Source organism: Hippopotamus amphibius, chromosome 7 (assembly GCF_030028045.1).
Source record: "Hippopotamus amphibius kiboko isolate mHipAmp2 chromosome 7, mHipAmp2.hap2, whole genome shotgun sequence".
NCBI lineage: Eukaryota > Metazoa > Chordata > Mammalia > Artiodactyla > Hippopotamidae > Hippopotamus > Hippopotamus amphibius.
In genome coordinates this window covers 114,637,767-114,655,562 of record NC_080192.1, presented here as the reverse complement: position 1 = coordinate 114,655,562, position 17,796 = coordinate 114,637,767, and the positions used below count along the sequence as shown (strand labels likewise).

The following is a 17,796-nucleotide window of genomic DNA, read 5'->3' as shown; positions in this document are numbered from 1 at the left end:
TGTAGGGTTACTAATTACTGTCCGTGATACTACAGTGCAGAGGGCAAGGGGGAGAACAGGGCCATCTGTAAGCACCCAAGGAGGCAGTGCTTGTCTTTTCCTTCCTCATTAAGGTAAAGGAGAAGACAAAAAAGGCACTTGATAATGTTTTATTCATTTTTGTTTATTACCCAATTTTTTTCATTTTGGTGTCTTGGCAGTTTTAAATTTCTTCTAAACATATTAAAATACTTTTGATACATGATCAACATTATAAGACTCCTAAATCATCCGCCAACCTCGTAAACTCTCCCCAGCCATCTCAGTAGAATAGTCACTAAACTCTAACTAAAGTATACCAACCTGACATCCAGAAGAGACATTTTTTAAACATAGTCTGAAAGTACAGCTGTCCATTTACTTTGTTTCTCCCTTATAAATAGGTATTAAAAGGAAATTACTGTTAGCTTTATTCCTCAGTCAGTGACTTGTGGTTTTGATCTGAATTACCTGTTTCACAAGCTGAATGACCTCCCTAACCTAGTCACCTCCATTGCTGTAAGTAGGCATGTAAAGAATGAGTTTGATTTTCCTGTCTGATTTATTTCATGTAGGCTCCCAGTCACAAGTACAGTGCCCACAGCAGCCATGTCACCAATGTCAGTTTTACTCATAATGACAGTCACCTGATTTCAACTGGTGGAAAAGACATGAGCATCATTCAGTGGAAACTTATGGAAAAGTTATCTTTGCCTCAAAATGAGATTGTAGCAGATGCTACACTCACCAAAGCCCCCATCTCTGCCATTGAGAGTGTCCTGCAGTCTGATACTCCCACACCACCTCCTTCCCAGCCCTTAAACGAGACAGCTGAAGGAGAAAGTAGGATAAGCAGTTCTCCCACACTTCTGGAGAACAGCCTGGAACAGACTGTGGAGCCCAGTGAAGACCGCAGTGAGGAGCAGAGTGAGGGGGGCAGTGAAGACCTTGGTGAGCCTGTTTATGAAGAGCCAGCCAATGAGATAAGTGAGAAGCCGAGTGAAGGCTCTCTCCTTGGGGACCAGCAAGATCCTTCACCCCTGTCCTAACACCAGGACTTCAGTGCGACTCACTTTTTTCCTTCAGCTGCATGTGGTCTTGTGATAGAGTTCGGATAACAGGCCGGGAAGTGATGGAGAATCACTATTGATGGATATTTGGTTTCCACATAATCTGTTTTCAATAGTCTTATCTTCCGTCTCTTAAATGCAGTCGACCTAAAGGTTTGGTTTGATGTGTGTTGAAAATTAGCCAAACTTAATAGTGGGAAAAGACTGAAACATTAATTATGTCTCAGAAATTACTGTGTATGTGAGTGGTATGATGTAAATACTGGAAACAAAAACAGTAGTTGTATAGATTTAAAATAACCCCCTCGTTATCAGAACAGGTTTTCTTCAGGAACAACCAGAGGCATCACAAACACTGTTACTCATCTACTGGCTAGCTGTGCTACTTTTTTTTTTCCCTGATGCTGAAAATCAGAAAAACACAACAAAAAACAAAACAACCCTCCCTTACTGAGAATCCCTCCCACCCCAAATGTCTAGTGTAAATTTTTTAGTTAAGAAAAACTTCAGTATTGCCATGAGCAGTGGTGTTGTCTTCTTGAATAACACCGTTTTCTCACGCTGCCAGTGGATGTCCAGATGTGCTTGTTAGTCTACCATGTAGGTGCTGCCTTTTCTAAGTCAGAGTCAGGAACAGTCCCTTAATTTCCTGTGTGCAAATCTATTGTATCTTAGAACTAAGAAAGCAGTGGTTTGTTAAAGAGCTTTTAATGTATATTAAACCATTGATACGCAGAAATAATGGATTCCTCCAAGGATTCCTTTACTTGCCTAAACGTTTTCAAATGTTTGGCATTCAAGTGAATGGAGGAGAAAAAACCGCATGCCTATAAAATTAAACTTGGCTAATTTTAGCTTAGCCTTCATCATAATTTGCTCCCTCGATAACAGAAATATTAATACAATAAGTTTAAATGAATTGGTGCTTGAAATTCATTGGTTTAGCTGTAATTTTTATACAGATTATTGAGGGATAAGATACTCAACAAACTACAAATTCTTTTTTATAAAAGTGTGAATAATAGTCACAGTAATTTTTTATAAATTGCATACTTAACAGACTTGCTACATATGGTGATTTTTCTCTGGTTGAGTTGCTTTAAGCCTTGCAATTCTGATGTGGCTATCCTCTGCTATTTTAGGCAGTGCATGTACTATTATGCATTGGATAGTTTTTTTTTTTAAGTTCTGTCATACAATTATGTTTTTCTTCAGTATGTTTCCTATTTTCAAAATACTGACATATGCATTTCCTATATATTTGTTTATACTTTGATTATAAAAAAGACTTATTTTTTAACTTGCTGCATTGTTTTGATATTTTTTTTTCTTTGGTTGGATCATGTTTAGAAACTTTGGATGAGTTCAGAAGTCTTAAGTATGCAAGTGTTTACGTGATTGTGCCATTCCAAAGTGCATCAGAACTGTCATTCCCTTCTACTGTCTTCTCAGGAGTAATACAAGTCAGGTATTTCATCATCATTTGGTAATATACAAACTCCAGTGAACTCCCAAGGACACTCACAACATTTGTATTCACATGCTGTATGTAAGGGTGTGGGTATGTGTGAAGGGGTGAGTGTAGACACTCACTCTGTGTGTGTATCTCTATAGAAGAAGATATGCACCACATTGAAAATACTCAGTGTGTATCTCTGTGTATAGATATATGTACGTGTATATCTCTTTCCTTTTGTTTACAACTGTTCAAAAAAAAAAAAACCTCAAAGTAGTTCTCTTCAAGAGAAGGGAGATAGACTCCAAGCAACCCATCATTTTTCAGTATGTTTGTACATAATTGTCAGAGAGCAGCAGTAGCATCAGGCACGTATATTTGCCTATTAGCTGTGGTGACTGAATCATCAGGTCAGTATGTGCTATATACCCTGCAAGAAAAATACTATGAGATGAGCAAGTAGTTCCAGGAGAAGAAAAGGCATTCTGTTAAGTACCTGGGGGATACCGCTCTCCATGAAAAGCAGGGAGTTTATTTGAGGACATGAGTCACCTTTGGGGTTGCTGTGTACAATGAAATTTATATTCGTGATATCTTGGGTGGTAGTTTCAAAGGACACTACTAATACGCAGAAAGCGTTCCAGCTCTCTATTGCTGGCAACTACTGTTTAACAGTCAAATCTGTGATAACGGTTGGAAGTGGGTGGGATTATGAAATTGTAGACGTTTTTAGAAAAACTTGTGAATGAAAATAAATCCAAGTGTTTCATGTGAAGATGTTGAGCCATTTCTATCATGCATTCCTGTCTTATGGCAGAAAATTTTGAAGATTAAAAAATAAAATAATCAAAATGTTTCATTTGTCTCTCAAAATGTCTTGAGTCTTTTTTCATTTATGCTGCTCGTTTCCACGACTATCCAATTCTCAGAAGCCATGACAGTTCAGAAGGACACATTTATCGGTTGACCACTGCTGCTGCTACGGACACAGCCATTCTGGTAGTGACAGACTCCATCTCACAATGTTAGAGGAAATACTTCTGATTTATGCTCCCATTTAATAGGGAGTAGCTTCATTTATTTCATGTCTACACTCTCTAATGTTTAACGCTGGGTGATCCTGGTTACCTGCCTGACCCACCACCACTGCCCGTCTTCCCCCGTGTTAGCCTGCAGGAAGTCCTTGAACTCAGCATCCCGCTTCCTCCATCTCTCCCACGTTGCTTACTGACACATCGTCTGCACACCACAACCATAAATTCGCTGCTGCAGATTTTTCTTCGTGAAGAATCAGACGAAGAGTATTCCAAACTTTCCCCAGTTTTACAGCCAAGGAGATGATGGGGTTTTCATCATCACCTCACCCATCCTTGGGGACTGACTGTATGTTCGCAGCCACTTACACTTACTAACCTGGGAGAGCCTCTCTTGGGGCAGGCATTCCTCTTTCACCAATTCTGAGACAAAATGGCTGACAGGCACCAGAACAAACCCACTAAACAATGTGATTTTTCGTCTTAATAAAAAAGGAGATCTAAAAAAGGAACTTCTTTATGGGGACATAATTAATTAGATCTTGGACATACTGAGGTGTTCGTGTAACTTGTAGAAGGAACTAGGTTTCCAGCTTAAAGGTGGAACAGAGTTTAGGACATGGACATGTTTTTAGGACAAAGGAGACAGGTTAAGAGCAGGTGTGCAGGGCCTGGGTGGAGCAGAGCTGCCGCTGGTGTGGGCAGTGCACCCCAAACACTCCAGCTCGTGGTGGTGCGGGGCGTGTCACCCCGTGGGCACGGGGCGGACTGGGGAGGCTCAGGAACAGGCCCGCGTTCACTTACCCCGATACCTGCGACACCCAGACTTTGTGTGCTGTGACTTCAAAGCTGGAGCCTCTTCCACTTACCCTAGAAGAAAGACATTCTTTAGAAGCAGGGAAGAAGGAAAGAATGTGGGTGAAGACTCAGAGATTTTGGAAAGGAGACAGGAAAGCAGCAGAGGGCCTGTCATCTCATGCCTCGGTTCAGGGCAGGGGGAGGCTGCTGCCCACAGCGACACTGCAGGTCTGTCACCATCACAGACTCAGGCCCTGCTGAAGAAGCCATCTTTGTCCAGGATGCCTAGGACTGGCATCTTCAAGGACCACAGAACGTCTCCAGGCGTTTTTCCCAAAAAAGTAGATGCAACCCTTTTTTTTTTTTAACTTTTTATTTTTTACAATAAACTGCATATATTTAGAGTGTACAATTTGGTATCCCAATCTCCCAATTCGTTCGCCCCCCCCAACCCTCCCCACCTTCCCCCACTTGGTGTCCATATGTTTGTTCTCTGCATCTGTATTTCTTCTGCCTGATGCAACCCTTTGTAAAGGGGCAACTCCTGCTTTCCTCAGGGACTCAGGTAATATTAGATCTTTTGTGCTGATTAGTTCACTTTTCCAAAGAAAACCTGAATTTCTACTCCACCCTCATTAACAGATCCCTACAATAACCTCTGATAAAAAGAAAACGAAGGAACTAAAAGAGAAATAATCCCAAATGGAGGAAAAAAAGTTTCACTGTCTCCTCTAGAAATGTCGGCATGTTTCATTTCTATATCCGTGGGTGACATCCTCAGGCGATCATAGCTTACCAAACTGAACACATTTGTGTTTTTTATTTTAATTTTACCAACTCAGAAGTCTAGCAGAAAAACTTAACGGTGCCACTTCTATATCTCAAAGGACAAAAACATCAAGAAATGTGGAAAACAAAAAACTGCTCAATGACTACTACATCCACAGAACTAAATGCTATTCAGCCATAGTAGCTAACACAATGTAACACTTAGGCACTTTCTATGTACTAACTCATTCGATTCTTTCAACAATCCTAAATTCAATTATCTCCATTTTACAGATGAGTAAACTTACAGATGAGGAGCCAGGTTACCCTAGTAGCAAGTGGCTGAGGCAAGATCTGAAGGCAGTTCCTCCTGCCTCCAGAGTCCTTGGGGCTAGCCCTGCGCTCTGCTGTGGGGCACCGCCAGGGATGCTTACCGCAGAACATTAACTTAGTGATTATTATTAACAAGCGAGAATGAAATGGGTTAAGCTTCTGTTAGGAAGGATTTCAGACCGGTATAAGGAAAAACCACAAAAAGCGATTAGGCTTTGGGATCTGAACAGTGTCACAAAGACCCTGCCCTTGCACAGGTCCCCTCCTACCACCCCTACAACAGGAGCGTGGGGCAGAGCTTCCAGGCCACACTGCAGCACCCTGCTGCCAGCAAATCCCTGCCCTTTCTTGGCTCCTGTGTCCTCAATCCCTCATGTTCCATTTAAACTTATTTCTGTGGTGAAGCTGCTCCCTTATTTTCCAACCTTTGGGCAATTTCTGTTTCACCAAAAGAGAAGTGTAGCAGCTTCTTTCTTCACTGGTCAAGTGCTTCTTTCTCTTAATCCTCCAGCCTAGGCTCAGCCAGAGGGCTTTGATCCTGCCTCTCCTCTCCCTCAGCAATGTAAACACGCAGTCCTGAAAATAGATTTTCCGAGCGAGCCACCCAGGGACAGCCACGATTATGCATAATTGCCGGTGTTGACGGCTCAACATCTCAGTGGGATTACGCAGATTTCATCTCCTGGAAGAGTGCATCTTTGCTGGGTCTCACTAAAGGAGATGGCGACAAAGTGAGTGCTAAAAGGACCTCAGGGAGGAAAAACAACTTTTTAATAAAAAGCAAAGCCCTCATACCTGGTCATCCCGTTTCACTCTTGATGTTCCCGTAGCCACCAAGCCAGAGTGCATCCTGGGAAACGTCAAAGGGTACCCTGGAGCCCACCTCTGCACAGCAACACCCATTCAGCCAACACTGGGTCGGGCTGACTTGGAGACCTGGTTGGAAACCAGAAGCTGGCATTCTCTTACGGCGTCAGCCATAGACCTCTCTGGGTTAACGCAACTGCGTAAGTCAGGTGTCCATTGCGCTGCCGACACCTTCAAAGTGGTAGCCAGTCTGAACCCGGCAGGTGTGTGTGGGGCTAGGAGCCACAGGAGTCATCGTCTCACCGGTACAGGTATAAACCCTCCTCGTACGAGGAACTGTACCGGGCTCAGCATGGAATCCGGCGATGAGAAAGACACAGGCCCGGCCCTCGCAGAGCAGGGATCCTGGAAAGCCAAACTGGAACAGTTCACCAGCTGTACACTTCCATGTACAACGGTCTTGAAATGACAGCACTACAGAGAACAGACCGGTGGTTGCCAGGGGACAGGGATGGCGGGAAGGGGATGTCACTACCGAGGGGCAGCACAGGGCTTCCTCTGTGATGATGAACAGGCTGCATCTTGGTTGTGGTGCTGATTACATGGATCCATACGTGGGACTAAATCGCACAGAACTGCACAAGCGCACACAGGAATGCGGGCAAAACTGGTGGAAACTAAGGTCTGTAGTCTGCATGACCGCTGTACCAATGAACACTTCCTGGACTTGATACTATATACAGGGACTTCCCTGGTGGCGCAGTGGTTAAGAATCTGCCTGCCAATGCATGGGACACGGGTTCGATCCCTGGTCCAGGAAGATCCCACATGCTGCGGAGCAACTAAGCCCATGTGCCATAACTACCCAGCCTGCCCTCTAGAGCCTGCAAGCCACAACTACTGAGCCCATGTACCACAACAACTGAAGCACGCACACCTAGAACCCGTGCTCTGCAACAAGAGAAGCCACTGCAATGAGAAGCCTGTGCACCACCACAAAGAGTAGCCACTGCTCACCGCAGCTAGAGAAAGCCTGCACACAGCAACGAAGACCCAATGCCGCCAATAAATTAATTAATTAAAATAAAATACAACTGATTTGAAAAAATACTCCCTTCTCTTTATGCTTTTGAAGGGAGTATGAAAACAAAAATGGGCCATAATACAGCAAAACTTTTTAAATAAAATTTCTGTCCTTGTGCACTTGAGGCATTCCATCCAGGATCACATAAAATTGCTGATATGAAACGGTGCTCTCTGCAGCTTTCCCCATCACTGCATCTGCCCCAAGGTCTGAGAAGTCCTAGCTGAGTGTGGGCCTGGAGGAGCCCCAGGCAAGGGAGGGGCGCTGATCAGAGGTGTCCGGGGAGCACAGAGGCTTTACCTGCTTGCCACCCCCTGAGAAGCAGCCAGTGCACTACCCCTGCCGCCAGAAGAGTCCTCCCCTTCACTGGGCATTCTGCACCCCTCTCCCTCCTCCTGGGTCCTCACTGGCTTCCCCTTCTGACTGATACGAGTCTCACGATGCTCACTCCCTTTCTTGGAAATGCTCGCCTGAAGCCAACCCACGGCTGCCTTCCCTCAGGTGCTTGGGCTGAATCACCTTCCCTTACTCAGAATTCATAAAATGACAAGAAAAAGAAGAATTCCACTAAATAGCAGGCCCTGGTGAAACGGCTGCAAGATTGAGATTAGGTGATCAGGCTTTCTCTTTTGAGAGTGACAGCCCCCGGTTTCTCTGGCAAAATCCATGTTCATGTGGCCTGCTGTTTGCTGCCCATGAATATCTCAGCACCAGTATCATTAGCAGGAGTGTTTGCCAGGCTTTGACATTTCCATCTAGAAGATGAACTAATTCTGAGCTGAGCCCAAGAGTCTTCTTTCCTGGAAAAATGTGTTCGCTTCAAGCCCTCACAGGCCCCTGGTGCATGAGTGAGATATCACACCAGTCCCACTTGACCATGGGTCAGCCCTTCTATGGGGGCAACTGAGGAATCTGACATAAATAAAAACTTAAGGCTGCAGTGAAAAGAGTGTTTTTCATCATGGGTTTAGGTGAGTTTAGGCCCCATCTCCCTGGTCTCCCTCTGAAAGAGAGAGTAAGGGTTTGCCCATCAGGAGCATCTGATCCTCAGGGGAGAGACCTCCTGGTGAGCTCATGGGCTCTGCCCCTACCTGCTCTGTGAAGGCCCAGCGTCCAAGGGGCTTAAGAGAAGGAGTTGAGATGTTCTTGTCTCAGGGTGCAGGGAAGGCTGTCCCCTCCGGGTGATGGGTGACGGGCGACGGGCTGGGGCCTCCATCACAATAAACAACGTTTGTACTGGAAGCAACAGATTGTTAGGAAAGCTAGGAAAGCCTGCAGATGGCGCCATTAATAAAGCTGCCATTCACAGCCACCAAGGCTGACGTGGTTCCTATGGGAAACCCTCACACTGAAATAGAAGGAAGTTCTTTTAAATTAAATCATAGTAGATAACACTTTTTATGAAACATTATCAAATTTCAGCACTGAGATTTGCCTGCGAGGGCACCCAGGAAACCAGAGCGTGGCCATCTGCACTGCTGGGAGCTATGACCCCAAGACCAGATTTCTCAGGAATGCCCTCGACCCGAGGACCTTCGCTCCTCCCTTTTCTGATTCAGGGTTACAGTCTGTTCTATGCCACTCATTCGACAGTGCTGGGGACACACTCTAGTGACCATGGGAGGACTGGGAGGGCAGCCTCCAGGTCACTCTATGGAGCCAGCCCAGGACTTGACCTCTGGGTGTGTGAGTGACACTGGTCATCATCTTCTTTCTTGAAAACCCTATCCTCTGCCAGGCGCCACCGGCTCCAGGTTTCTTTCTTCTTCCCTCTGTCCATCCCTCCTCCTTGCTTATTTCCCTTTCTTTCCTTCCTTCCATCTTCCTTCTGAAGGGCAAGAGAATATGCCAGCCCCAAATATGCCACTTTGGTATGTTGATTATTTTGAGCTGTAGGCACCTGAAAAACAGCCAATCCAATGAGAGGCTTTCTCTGAACTCCCCATCTGCCTAAAGACAGATGCTCCAAAAGGAACTCAATTGTCAAAGATTCCCTCCTGGGAGCTTCACCAACCAAAGGAAATTGACTCTCATCCCAGGAGAGGAGACTGGAGTCCACACCATACCCAGACACACTTCTCACAAACCGTCACACCGCCCATCCACTCTTCTAAGGGCCCTTCATCTTTCCTGAAAATTATGTACTCTCCCCTAGCAGGCCTGCCTCCCCTTCCCTTTTCCCTACTAAGAGGTATTTAAGTCCCCTTGGAAAGCTGCTCATTTTTCCCTGGGTATCTCCCATGTCCACATGACTTATACATATGTGTTCATAAACTTCTGTTTGTTTTTCTCGTTTATCTTTTACTACAATAGTCTTAGCCAAGAATTCAGAAGGGTGGAAGGAAAATTATTTTTCCTCCCCTATACTTCCATTTCCTTCCTTTCTTAGGTTTTTAAAGATTTTTTTTTTTAGGTATAACTTACACTAAAGTGCAGAAATCTCAGGGTATCTGCGTATCTGCCTACACGTACACATACCCACCCAGATGAAGAGCTGGCACGTCTCCGGCACAGAAGCCCGCCCTGTGGCGCTCCTCCCGTCAGTACTCCCTGACCGGGCAAGCTCTGTTCTGACCTCTTCACCACGGATTGGCTCTGCCCGGCTTTGAGTTCTATCTAAATGCAATCACAGGGTACGCTCTCTTTTGCGTCCAGCTTCTTTCAGGCAACATGATATCTGTGTTCCTTATGTTTTTAGACCCTAGGAGCCACCCCAAGCTCTTGTCCTCTCCACCCGTTCCTGAAATACTGGTATTTCCCCCATTCTATTTCCTCACCTTCACACACTGCCTAACAATGTAGCAGACTCCAGGCTTCCACCACCCCTGCATCCTGCCACCCCTCAAATTCGTACCTCCAGTCCAGACCCCTGGGCTTATTTCCAGACACAACTGCCGACTGGAATTCTTTGCCTAGAGGGCTCACAGGCGATCCATTTTCCCCAAAGACACATGCCCTGCCCTGCTGACCCCCAATCCTGCGCCTCCACTCATTCAGGAGCCACGCTGAGTCATCCCAGGAGCACCCAGGAGCCTGCCTCACCCTGACCTCTGATGTCCTAATCATCAGATTGTGTTCACTCTGCCTTCTTACATCCCTGGGATTCACACCTCTCTCTCCATGCCCACTGCCACTGGTCCCCAGGCCCTATTCATCTCTTAAATGAACTCTCAGTATACCTCTTAACTAGCCCAATGCTGCAAGTCTTCTCCCCCTCCAATCTGTCCTCCATATTGGCACCACAGATTCAAAAGAACCAAAAGAACACTGGATTCTGTGGCCATCCCCCGACACACACCCTTCTTGCTTACGAACTAGACTCCAAGCCCTCTCTGGCCCAGCCCCTTGCCTAAGCCTCCCTCTCTTCCACCTCCTCTCAAAGATCACCAGGTACTCTTCCCTCAGGACAAATGCCCTTCCGCACTGTATTCAGCAGGAAACCCCCACTACGCAATTTACATAGCGCCTCCTCTGAGGGCGTCCCTGCCAACTCCTCCACCTTCCTGGACCCCGGCCCTGCCTCTGGACAGTTCTGCGGCACTTTGGTTGTGCCTACCATTCTCTGAGCTCAGGGACCAGGGATGGCGTCACCCCTCTCTGGTCTCTACTGCCCAACACAGAATCTGACAAGCAGCAATTACAGAACGAGTGGTGTGTGCTGTAAGGCTTCCTGATAGTGAAAATGTGGCAAGTCCCAGTCTGCTAGGGAGGTGGGGTGCCACTTCTCAGGTAACCCCAGATCTGCTCACAGAAAAGCACTGTGGAAAAAAGCAACGGGCACCTGATGGCACATAAGGGGAGGCCAGAAAACTCGTGGGGAGCCAGCAACAGCCCAGGGACCTGGGGCACCCGGAAAAAGAAAAGCCAACGAGATCTCAAGCTCCAGCTCACAAGTGGCCAGGTCGCCTGGCGCCACCAGGAAATCCCAGGCCCAAGCCACTCCTGGGTCTAAAGCCTGAGGCACAACCATCTTCACAAGTGGAATCAGGCTGCCCCTTCTGTTTTTAAGGGCATCTGGTCCAGATCCCAGACCACTATGAGCTTCTTCTAGGCCCAGGGCACAGCATGAGCTCAGCAAAGATCAGCAAGCATCCCCTCCAACATCCCATTCCCAAGATACCCAAATAAGGTATAGTCAGCACTTCTGACCTCTGTCCAGACCTGAAGCTGAAGAAAGCAGATCTCCCCTCCCTGCCTCCTGAGTTCTGGGGGCCTGGAGTGATCCACCTTGAGGAATCCTGGGTTGGCTTAGAGATTCTTGGTCATAACCCCTCGCATTCATAATCATGCAGGAAAATAGAAAAAATATGCTGGATGACAAGGTATGGGTAAGTCCTGGCGCAAAGACACAGAGCTTTCACCGCACTCACCCTTCCCCCTCCCTGCTGCTGCAGTCACTAGACCGTAGGCGGGGTGTGCTAACTCCTTCAGGACAGGCCCGGATGAGGACTCTGACCCGTCACTGAGCAGGGCAACCCACACCGAAAGCATAAAGGCTCAGGGAGAGTTAGGTCACAGTATGGCAAACGGCAGTACACCCTCTCCCAACCCACAAGGCCCTCTTGGGAAGACCTCACCTCAGCTCCCCGAGACCTTCCCCGAGGTCTGCCCCTGCCCAAGTTGGCCTGAGCTGGGCAGGCGACCTTAACTAGTCCTTCATTTTATCTCCTGTGGCCACAGGACATGTTTTTGCAAGTTACACACCTCAGCCCAAGCACCAGCGGTGATTACTTACCCTGGCCCTCCTGCCGCAGCTTGGGCCTGCTTCCCCTGGTGCAATTGCCCCTGATGCTCAGGGAACAGGGCCCGACTAAGGGAGGGATGGGCAGGCGCATAAAGTTATGAACTGATTTTCCCAATGACCGTTTCTTCAAGAACATAATTCCAGAGAAGAAAAGGGAACAGACACCAAGTATAAACAAAAGCTCTTCTGTGTGACTCTACTTTAATTAGAATGACAACTAATTGAAAGCAATTTCATGTTGGTTCATGAAAGGTTAATGGAATTCATGTTTTGGAGATGCCGAATGCAACACAGACTTAAGCCAAAAACACAAACCTAACCTTTACTTTCTTTAATTATTTGGTCAGAATAATTTCCTGAGCAGGTTTAGTCTCTGGATGGCTTTAATTAAACACAACTGAACTTTGACATTGACATCAACTCATCCAGCTGCAACTCAATTTTCAAATTAATCTGCTGTCTAACATAAGGTTTTGTGGCCTTAGCAGGGGAGTCGTGGGGGAGTGGAAGATGGGCTTAGAGCCTGACAGGTATTAACCAGTTCTGGAGCATCTTACATCTTTCCCCCACCCTCTCCAGTGGCAAGGCACTTCCATAACTCCTGCCAGGACCTCCCTAAGGAGAGGGGCCCAGGCTGAGCTGAGCAACCAAGCTGCCTCCTTCCTTGGCGTCTCCCACAGTCCTGGGCTCAGGCTCCACTCTCTCAACGTTAGCATAAGCCTGTACAGCCACACCCTGGAGTGGACCCTGGGGCTAGCAGCCCCCTGCCCAAGAACCTCCACTCTACCCTTGCCTATCTGTCCCCTGCCCCCGTCGCTCCCTCTCCTTTAGAGTGCGGAAATGTGTGAAGAGCTGCGGAGTGGCCTTCCCGCCTGACGAGATGCCCTCAGGAAAAACCCCTACTTCTGAGCTGACTTCCCTTCTGGCACTCCACCAAGGCCCCAAGTAACCAGCCTCTCCTTTTCTGCCTTTCAAAACCCAGGTCCCTAATTTTGTCAACTGCAGTTTGTAGCCATATCAAGCGCCTTTTGCAGTGAGCTTCTGCTTCTTTCTAAAACTCTTCCCCTGCTAACTGGGAGGCAACCCCACCATTTCTTACAGCCTAGGGCAGTTCAGCCAACCTCCATCGTAATGATATCTGGAGCAGACAAGGATTCCAATCTGATTAGCACATGCTGGACGGTGTGAAGGACCTGTGCTTGGGCCCTGAGGTACAGCCATGTGACCATGACAAACTCAGTGTCATGGACAAGGTCAGGGTAGGAGGATTTCCTAGGAGGGCTGTGACAGAACTCAAGAAAAAAAAAGTATCTAAAGAATTTAGATATTTCAGCTACCCTGCTTGCCCTGTTTCCAACAGTATTTTACAGCAGCTTCCTTAGAAATCAGCTCTAACAGACTCGACCCTGAGCAAACAGCATCTGATCTCAATCTGGCCACCCCAAAGCATCCTGCAGCAGCATGGCACCCCGCGTCCCCCGGAGCCACACAAAGGTCAGGACTCTTGATTCCAACTTATGTGAGTGCAAGTGACCCATCCCCTGCAAGCCTTCGCCAGGAGGTGGCTGGGCCACCCCAGTCGCTCTGTTCATATGACAGCCAGTGTCAGCTGATGCTCTCTCACAGCTACGGGGCCGAACCACTATGCCAAGGTGCAACATGTGTCCCAGGACAGAAGCCACAGCCAGGCTTCCCCCCCCTGCACGCAGCCGGGGGCAACCTGTCCTCAAGCAACAAAACCCCACCAGTCTTACGGAGCTCCCAGATCAGGACAGGTGAAGGATAACAAGAATTCCTTCATAACAGAGTTTCTTGACCATATGGTTTACCAACCCTAGGAGACTGAGAAACAACCTAAAAAGGACCTAAAAATAATTCTTAAAGCAGTTTCCTTAAACATAATCACAGTGCTTGCTTACAAAGGCAAAGGTATGTGATTCATCTTGGGGTTCCAGGCTTTTGCACACTAATTAAGTATCTGGAAGAAGAAGATTAGTGGAACTCCTTAATGACTGACCATGGGTCAGAGGCAGCCCTGGATGACCAAGGATGACTGCCACTGAATCTGACAAGAGGAGCACTAAGGACAGGGCCCCATTCCTCAACCCTGACATGGGCAGTCTGATGCTAGATTAAAAAGTGCTCCAATCCAGGATATGTGCAGTCAAGATGTCAAATAAATGTATTACATCACTGGAACTAGACAGTATCATAATCTCTAAGCAGTCAATCATTACTGTCCCTGGTATAACCTCTAGCTACAGGACAGAAAGTGAAAGGTTTGCACAGCTTCCAGCCGTAAGAAAAGTCCGAAATTAGGAACCTCAACATCAGACCAGCCTGAGAAGCCAGTCCAGAGCCCTACACATAAAGGAGAGGAAAAGAATATAAATCAAAGAAAGCCAGCCAGTGTTACAATAGCCAACCCCACCCTCAACAGGCCACTGACAGCTTCACACTGGAGTCACAGCAGATGAGGGGCCAGGAAGGAGAGGGAAAGCTCATTGGACCCAGAAAGGGACTCTGGCTAAGAGAGAAAACATAGAAAGGATAAACGAGCACTTTTTTGAAAGGAAAAGTAGAAAACCACCATTTCAACCTTTCTTGCTCTTGTTCACCCAAAAAGAATTTTGAAAACCTACGTATTCCCCTTCATATTATGTAAGCTTGACATCTAAAGTTTTTCATTATAAGTTTAAATAGTTGCAAAGAAGATAGTTTCTGGTGTGCTGTAAATAATGGTTTAAACTATAAAGTCACTCTTATAAATGTACCCAGTGGAGTGTAAGTACCATCACAATGACACCGACCTTCATCTCGTTAAAAATACAAACGTCTATTTCAGTTAAAAATTTCTTCTCGAGTTGATAGCTCCATTACTCTCTTCCGTCTACAATTTTACACCCCAAATTTCACCCTAACGTAACATATTTTTAGGCTTTCCTGTGACCATAAGCTGTAAGTGTTAAAAAATATTTTATTCTGGGTTGCATGATGATGACTGCTGTTCACACATATTTCAAAACAACAGAATATAAATACTTATCGTTATTAAATATGAGCAAAATTTCACTAGAAATGCATCCCGATAGAGGAAGAGAGAAGGTTCATGTTTCCATGAATGAATCTTGCTTACTGTTAAGACAGTTTCAGCACCAATTTCATTCCTGTTTTTCCTTTTTATAGATATTAAGCCCTGAGAAACCATGTTCTCATAAATAGATGGCAATGGAAGCTTTGTAATAGAAACATCTCTGAATTCCTTGAACTCTTGAGTTATACACCAAAGTCACACAGTGATCTATTATCAAAATTATTTTTAATGATCAACTGACAACTCAATTGGTTCCTCCTTCAATTTTGTTAAAAGTAGACTCAGAAAACTTGTAACTTGTAAAAGGGTTTGTTCCCGTTACTATACACATATTCTCAACATTTATATTTAGAATTATCCCCATGGCACCCCAGAGAGCAGGGCAACACACCATGGTCCTCACTAGAATGGGTGAGGGTTTGCTTTCCTTTTGCAGAATGGAAAATGTTATAAGGGACCCCTTATGCTAGGCATGTTCTCAGACAGCTCAACTTTAGAAGTATAACAGAAGTTGAGGACCTAAAAATTGATTCCCTTAAAACTATCCTTGCATGGATACCCCATAGAGTCTTCCTACCCCCAGGGCTATGTGAGCTCAAACCATTGTTGTGAAGACTAACCACATGGCCTGGAAGAGGTAAGGAGAGTGACTGTCCCTCTGTTGACAGCATCTCATCCAGAGAGCACTGACAAGGAGGACGGTCCCTCTCTGAGCAAACAATCTGGCAAGGGTTCAAAGTACCATGTTTAGAAGGAATAATCCTACCTGAGAACACAGCGAAAGGCTCGGAGCCTTAAGACCCAAGAAGACGCCACCCTGAGCTCCTTCGCTGCATCCCCCCACAGGCTGGCACCAAACAATGGACTGGCCCACTGGGAGACACCTAATCCAAAAGGGGCCAATGATATTCTCTCTCCTGGAATTTGGGGCTAGACAACCATTTCCTACCATGTGCAACAAGAAACAGATAAAGCTGATCCACAGAAAGACTTAAATAGCTGCACAGACAAGAGAATAACAGAAAGGACAACCACCTTGGTCCCAAAAGTAGGCCCTGTGGCCAGCTCCACTCAGATTCTAGAAAATCCCCCTTTCTGCAATGGCTGGTTTTAAAGAATTTTTTTTTAAAAGCTCTTTATTGGAATATAATTGCTTTACACCCTTGTACCAGCTTTTGAGGTACACCAAAGTGAATCAGCTATATTTATACATATATCCCCATATCCCCTCCCTCCCACGACTCCTCCCACCCTCCCTGTCCTGGCCCTCTAAGGCATCACCCATTATTGAGTTGATCTCCCTTAGTTATACGGCAACTTCCCACTAGCTATCTATTTTACACTTGGTAGTGGAAATATGTCTATGCTACTCTCTCACTTCGTCCCAGCTTCCCCTTCGACCCCCTCCCCCCAAACCCTGTGTCCTCCAGTCCATTCTCTGCATCTGCATCCTTATTCTTGCCCTGTCACTGAGTTCGTCAGTACCATTTTTTTTTTTTAGATTCCGTATATATGAGTTAGCATATCGTATTTGTTTTTCTCTTTCTGGTTTACTTCACTCTGTATGACAGACTAGGTCTATCCACCTCATTACATATAGCTCCATTTCATTCCTTTTTATGGCTGAGTAATATGCCATTGTATATATGTGCCACATCTTCTTTATCCATTCATCTGTTGATGGACATTTAGTGCTGCAATGAACATTTTGGTACATGTTTCTTTCTGGATTATGGTTTTCTCTGGGTATATGCCCAGTAGTGGGATTACTGGATCATATGGCAGTTCCATTTTTAGTTTTTTAAGGAATCTCCGAACTGTTTTCCATAGTGGCCGTACCAACTTACATTCCCACCAACACTGCAGGAGAGTTCCCTTTTCTCCACACCCTCTCCAACATTTATTGTTTCTAGATTGTTTGATGATGGCCATTCTGACCGGTATGAGGTGATGCCTCATTGTGGCACTGACTTGCATTTCTCTAATGATGAATGATGTTGAGCATCTTTTCATGTGTTTGTTAGCTATCTGTATGTCTTCTTTGGTTTAATGAATTTTTGAGACTTGCAATCAGAAGACGTTTGGCTCAGACAGGAGTCAGTAGAGACTGTTTCTGAGGAATTCAGCCTGATGGACCAATAACATTTACAGAATTATCAAAAATTACCTGGATATAAGGAGGCCAAGTACCTGATTAGATAGTTCACAAAAAAAATTTATAACTTACCTTTAAAAATAAAAAGATTTTTAAAATTTTAAATATAAATTTTAAAGAAAGATATTCAACATCACTAATTACAATGGAAAGAATTTAAACCAAAGAAACTGTATCACTTACCAGATTGGCAGAGATGAAAAAGGTTGACAACGCATTCAGTTGACAAAGGGGAGGAGGAACAGCCCTTCATCATGGCAAAACAGGGTTGGACATCAGCACCACCTCTTGCAGTAAAGAATAGCTATCAAAGTCAGAGATGCACATTCTCTTTGCCTTAAAAAGTCTCACTTCTAGAAATTATTCTACAATTACATTCAGCAATATGTAAAATGACACGTAAAGAAGAGTGTATGTTTAAGGCAGTGCTTGTAA

At 45.6% G+C, this 17,796-nt stretch overlaps 1 protein-coding gene across 5 annotated transcripts in view; it reads left to right on the top strand.

Annotated features, from left to right (window-relative positions):
* EML4 (EMAP like 4) overlaps positions 1-3,413 on the top strand; it is a 151,190-nt gene extending 147,777 nt beyond the window's left edge. For 4 of the 5 annotated variants that reach the window (XM_057741039.1, XM_057741040.1, XM_057741038.1 and 1 more), the window contains 2 exons: positions 594-969; positions 2,439-3,413. In XM_057741039.1, coding sequence (XP_057597022.1) covers positions 594-969; positions 2,439-2,578 — 516 coding nt within the window. In that variant the 3' untranslated portion in view covers positions 2,579-3,413. The remainder of the gene's footprint in view (positions 1-593; positions 970-2,438) is intronic. The other variant, XM_057741041.1, reaches the window with a different exon arrangement.
* Positions 3,414-17,796: the final 14,383 nt, after the last annotated feature.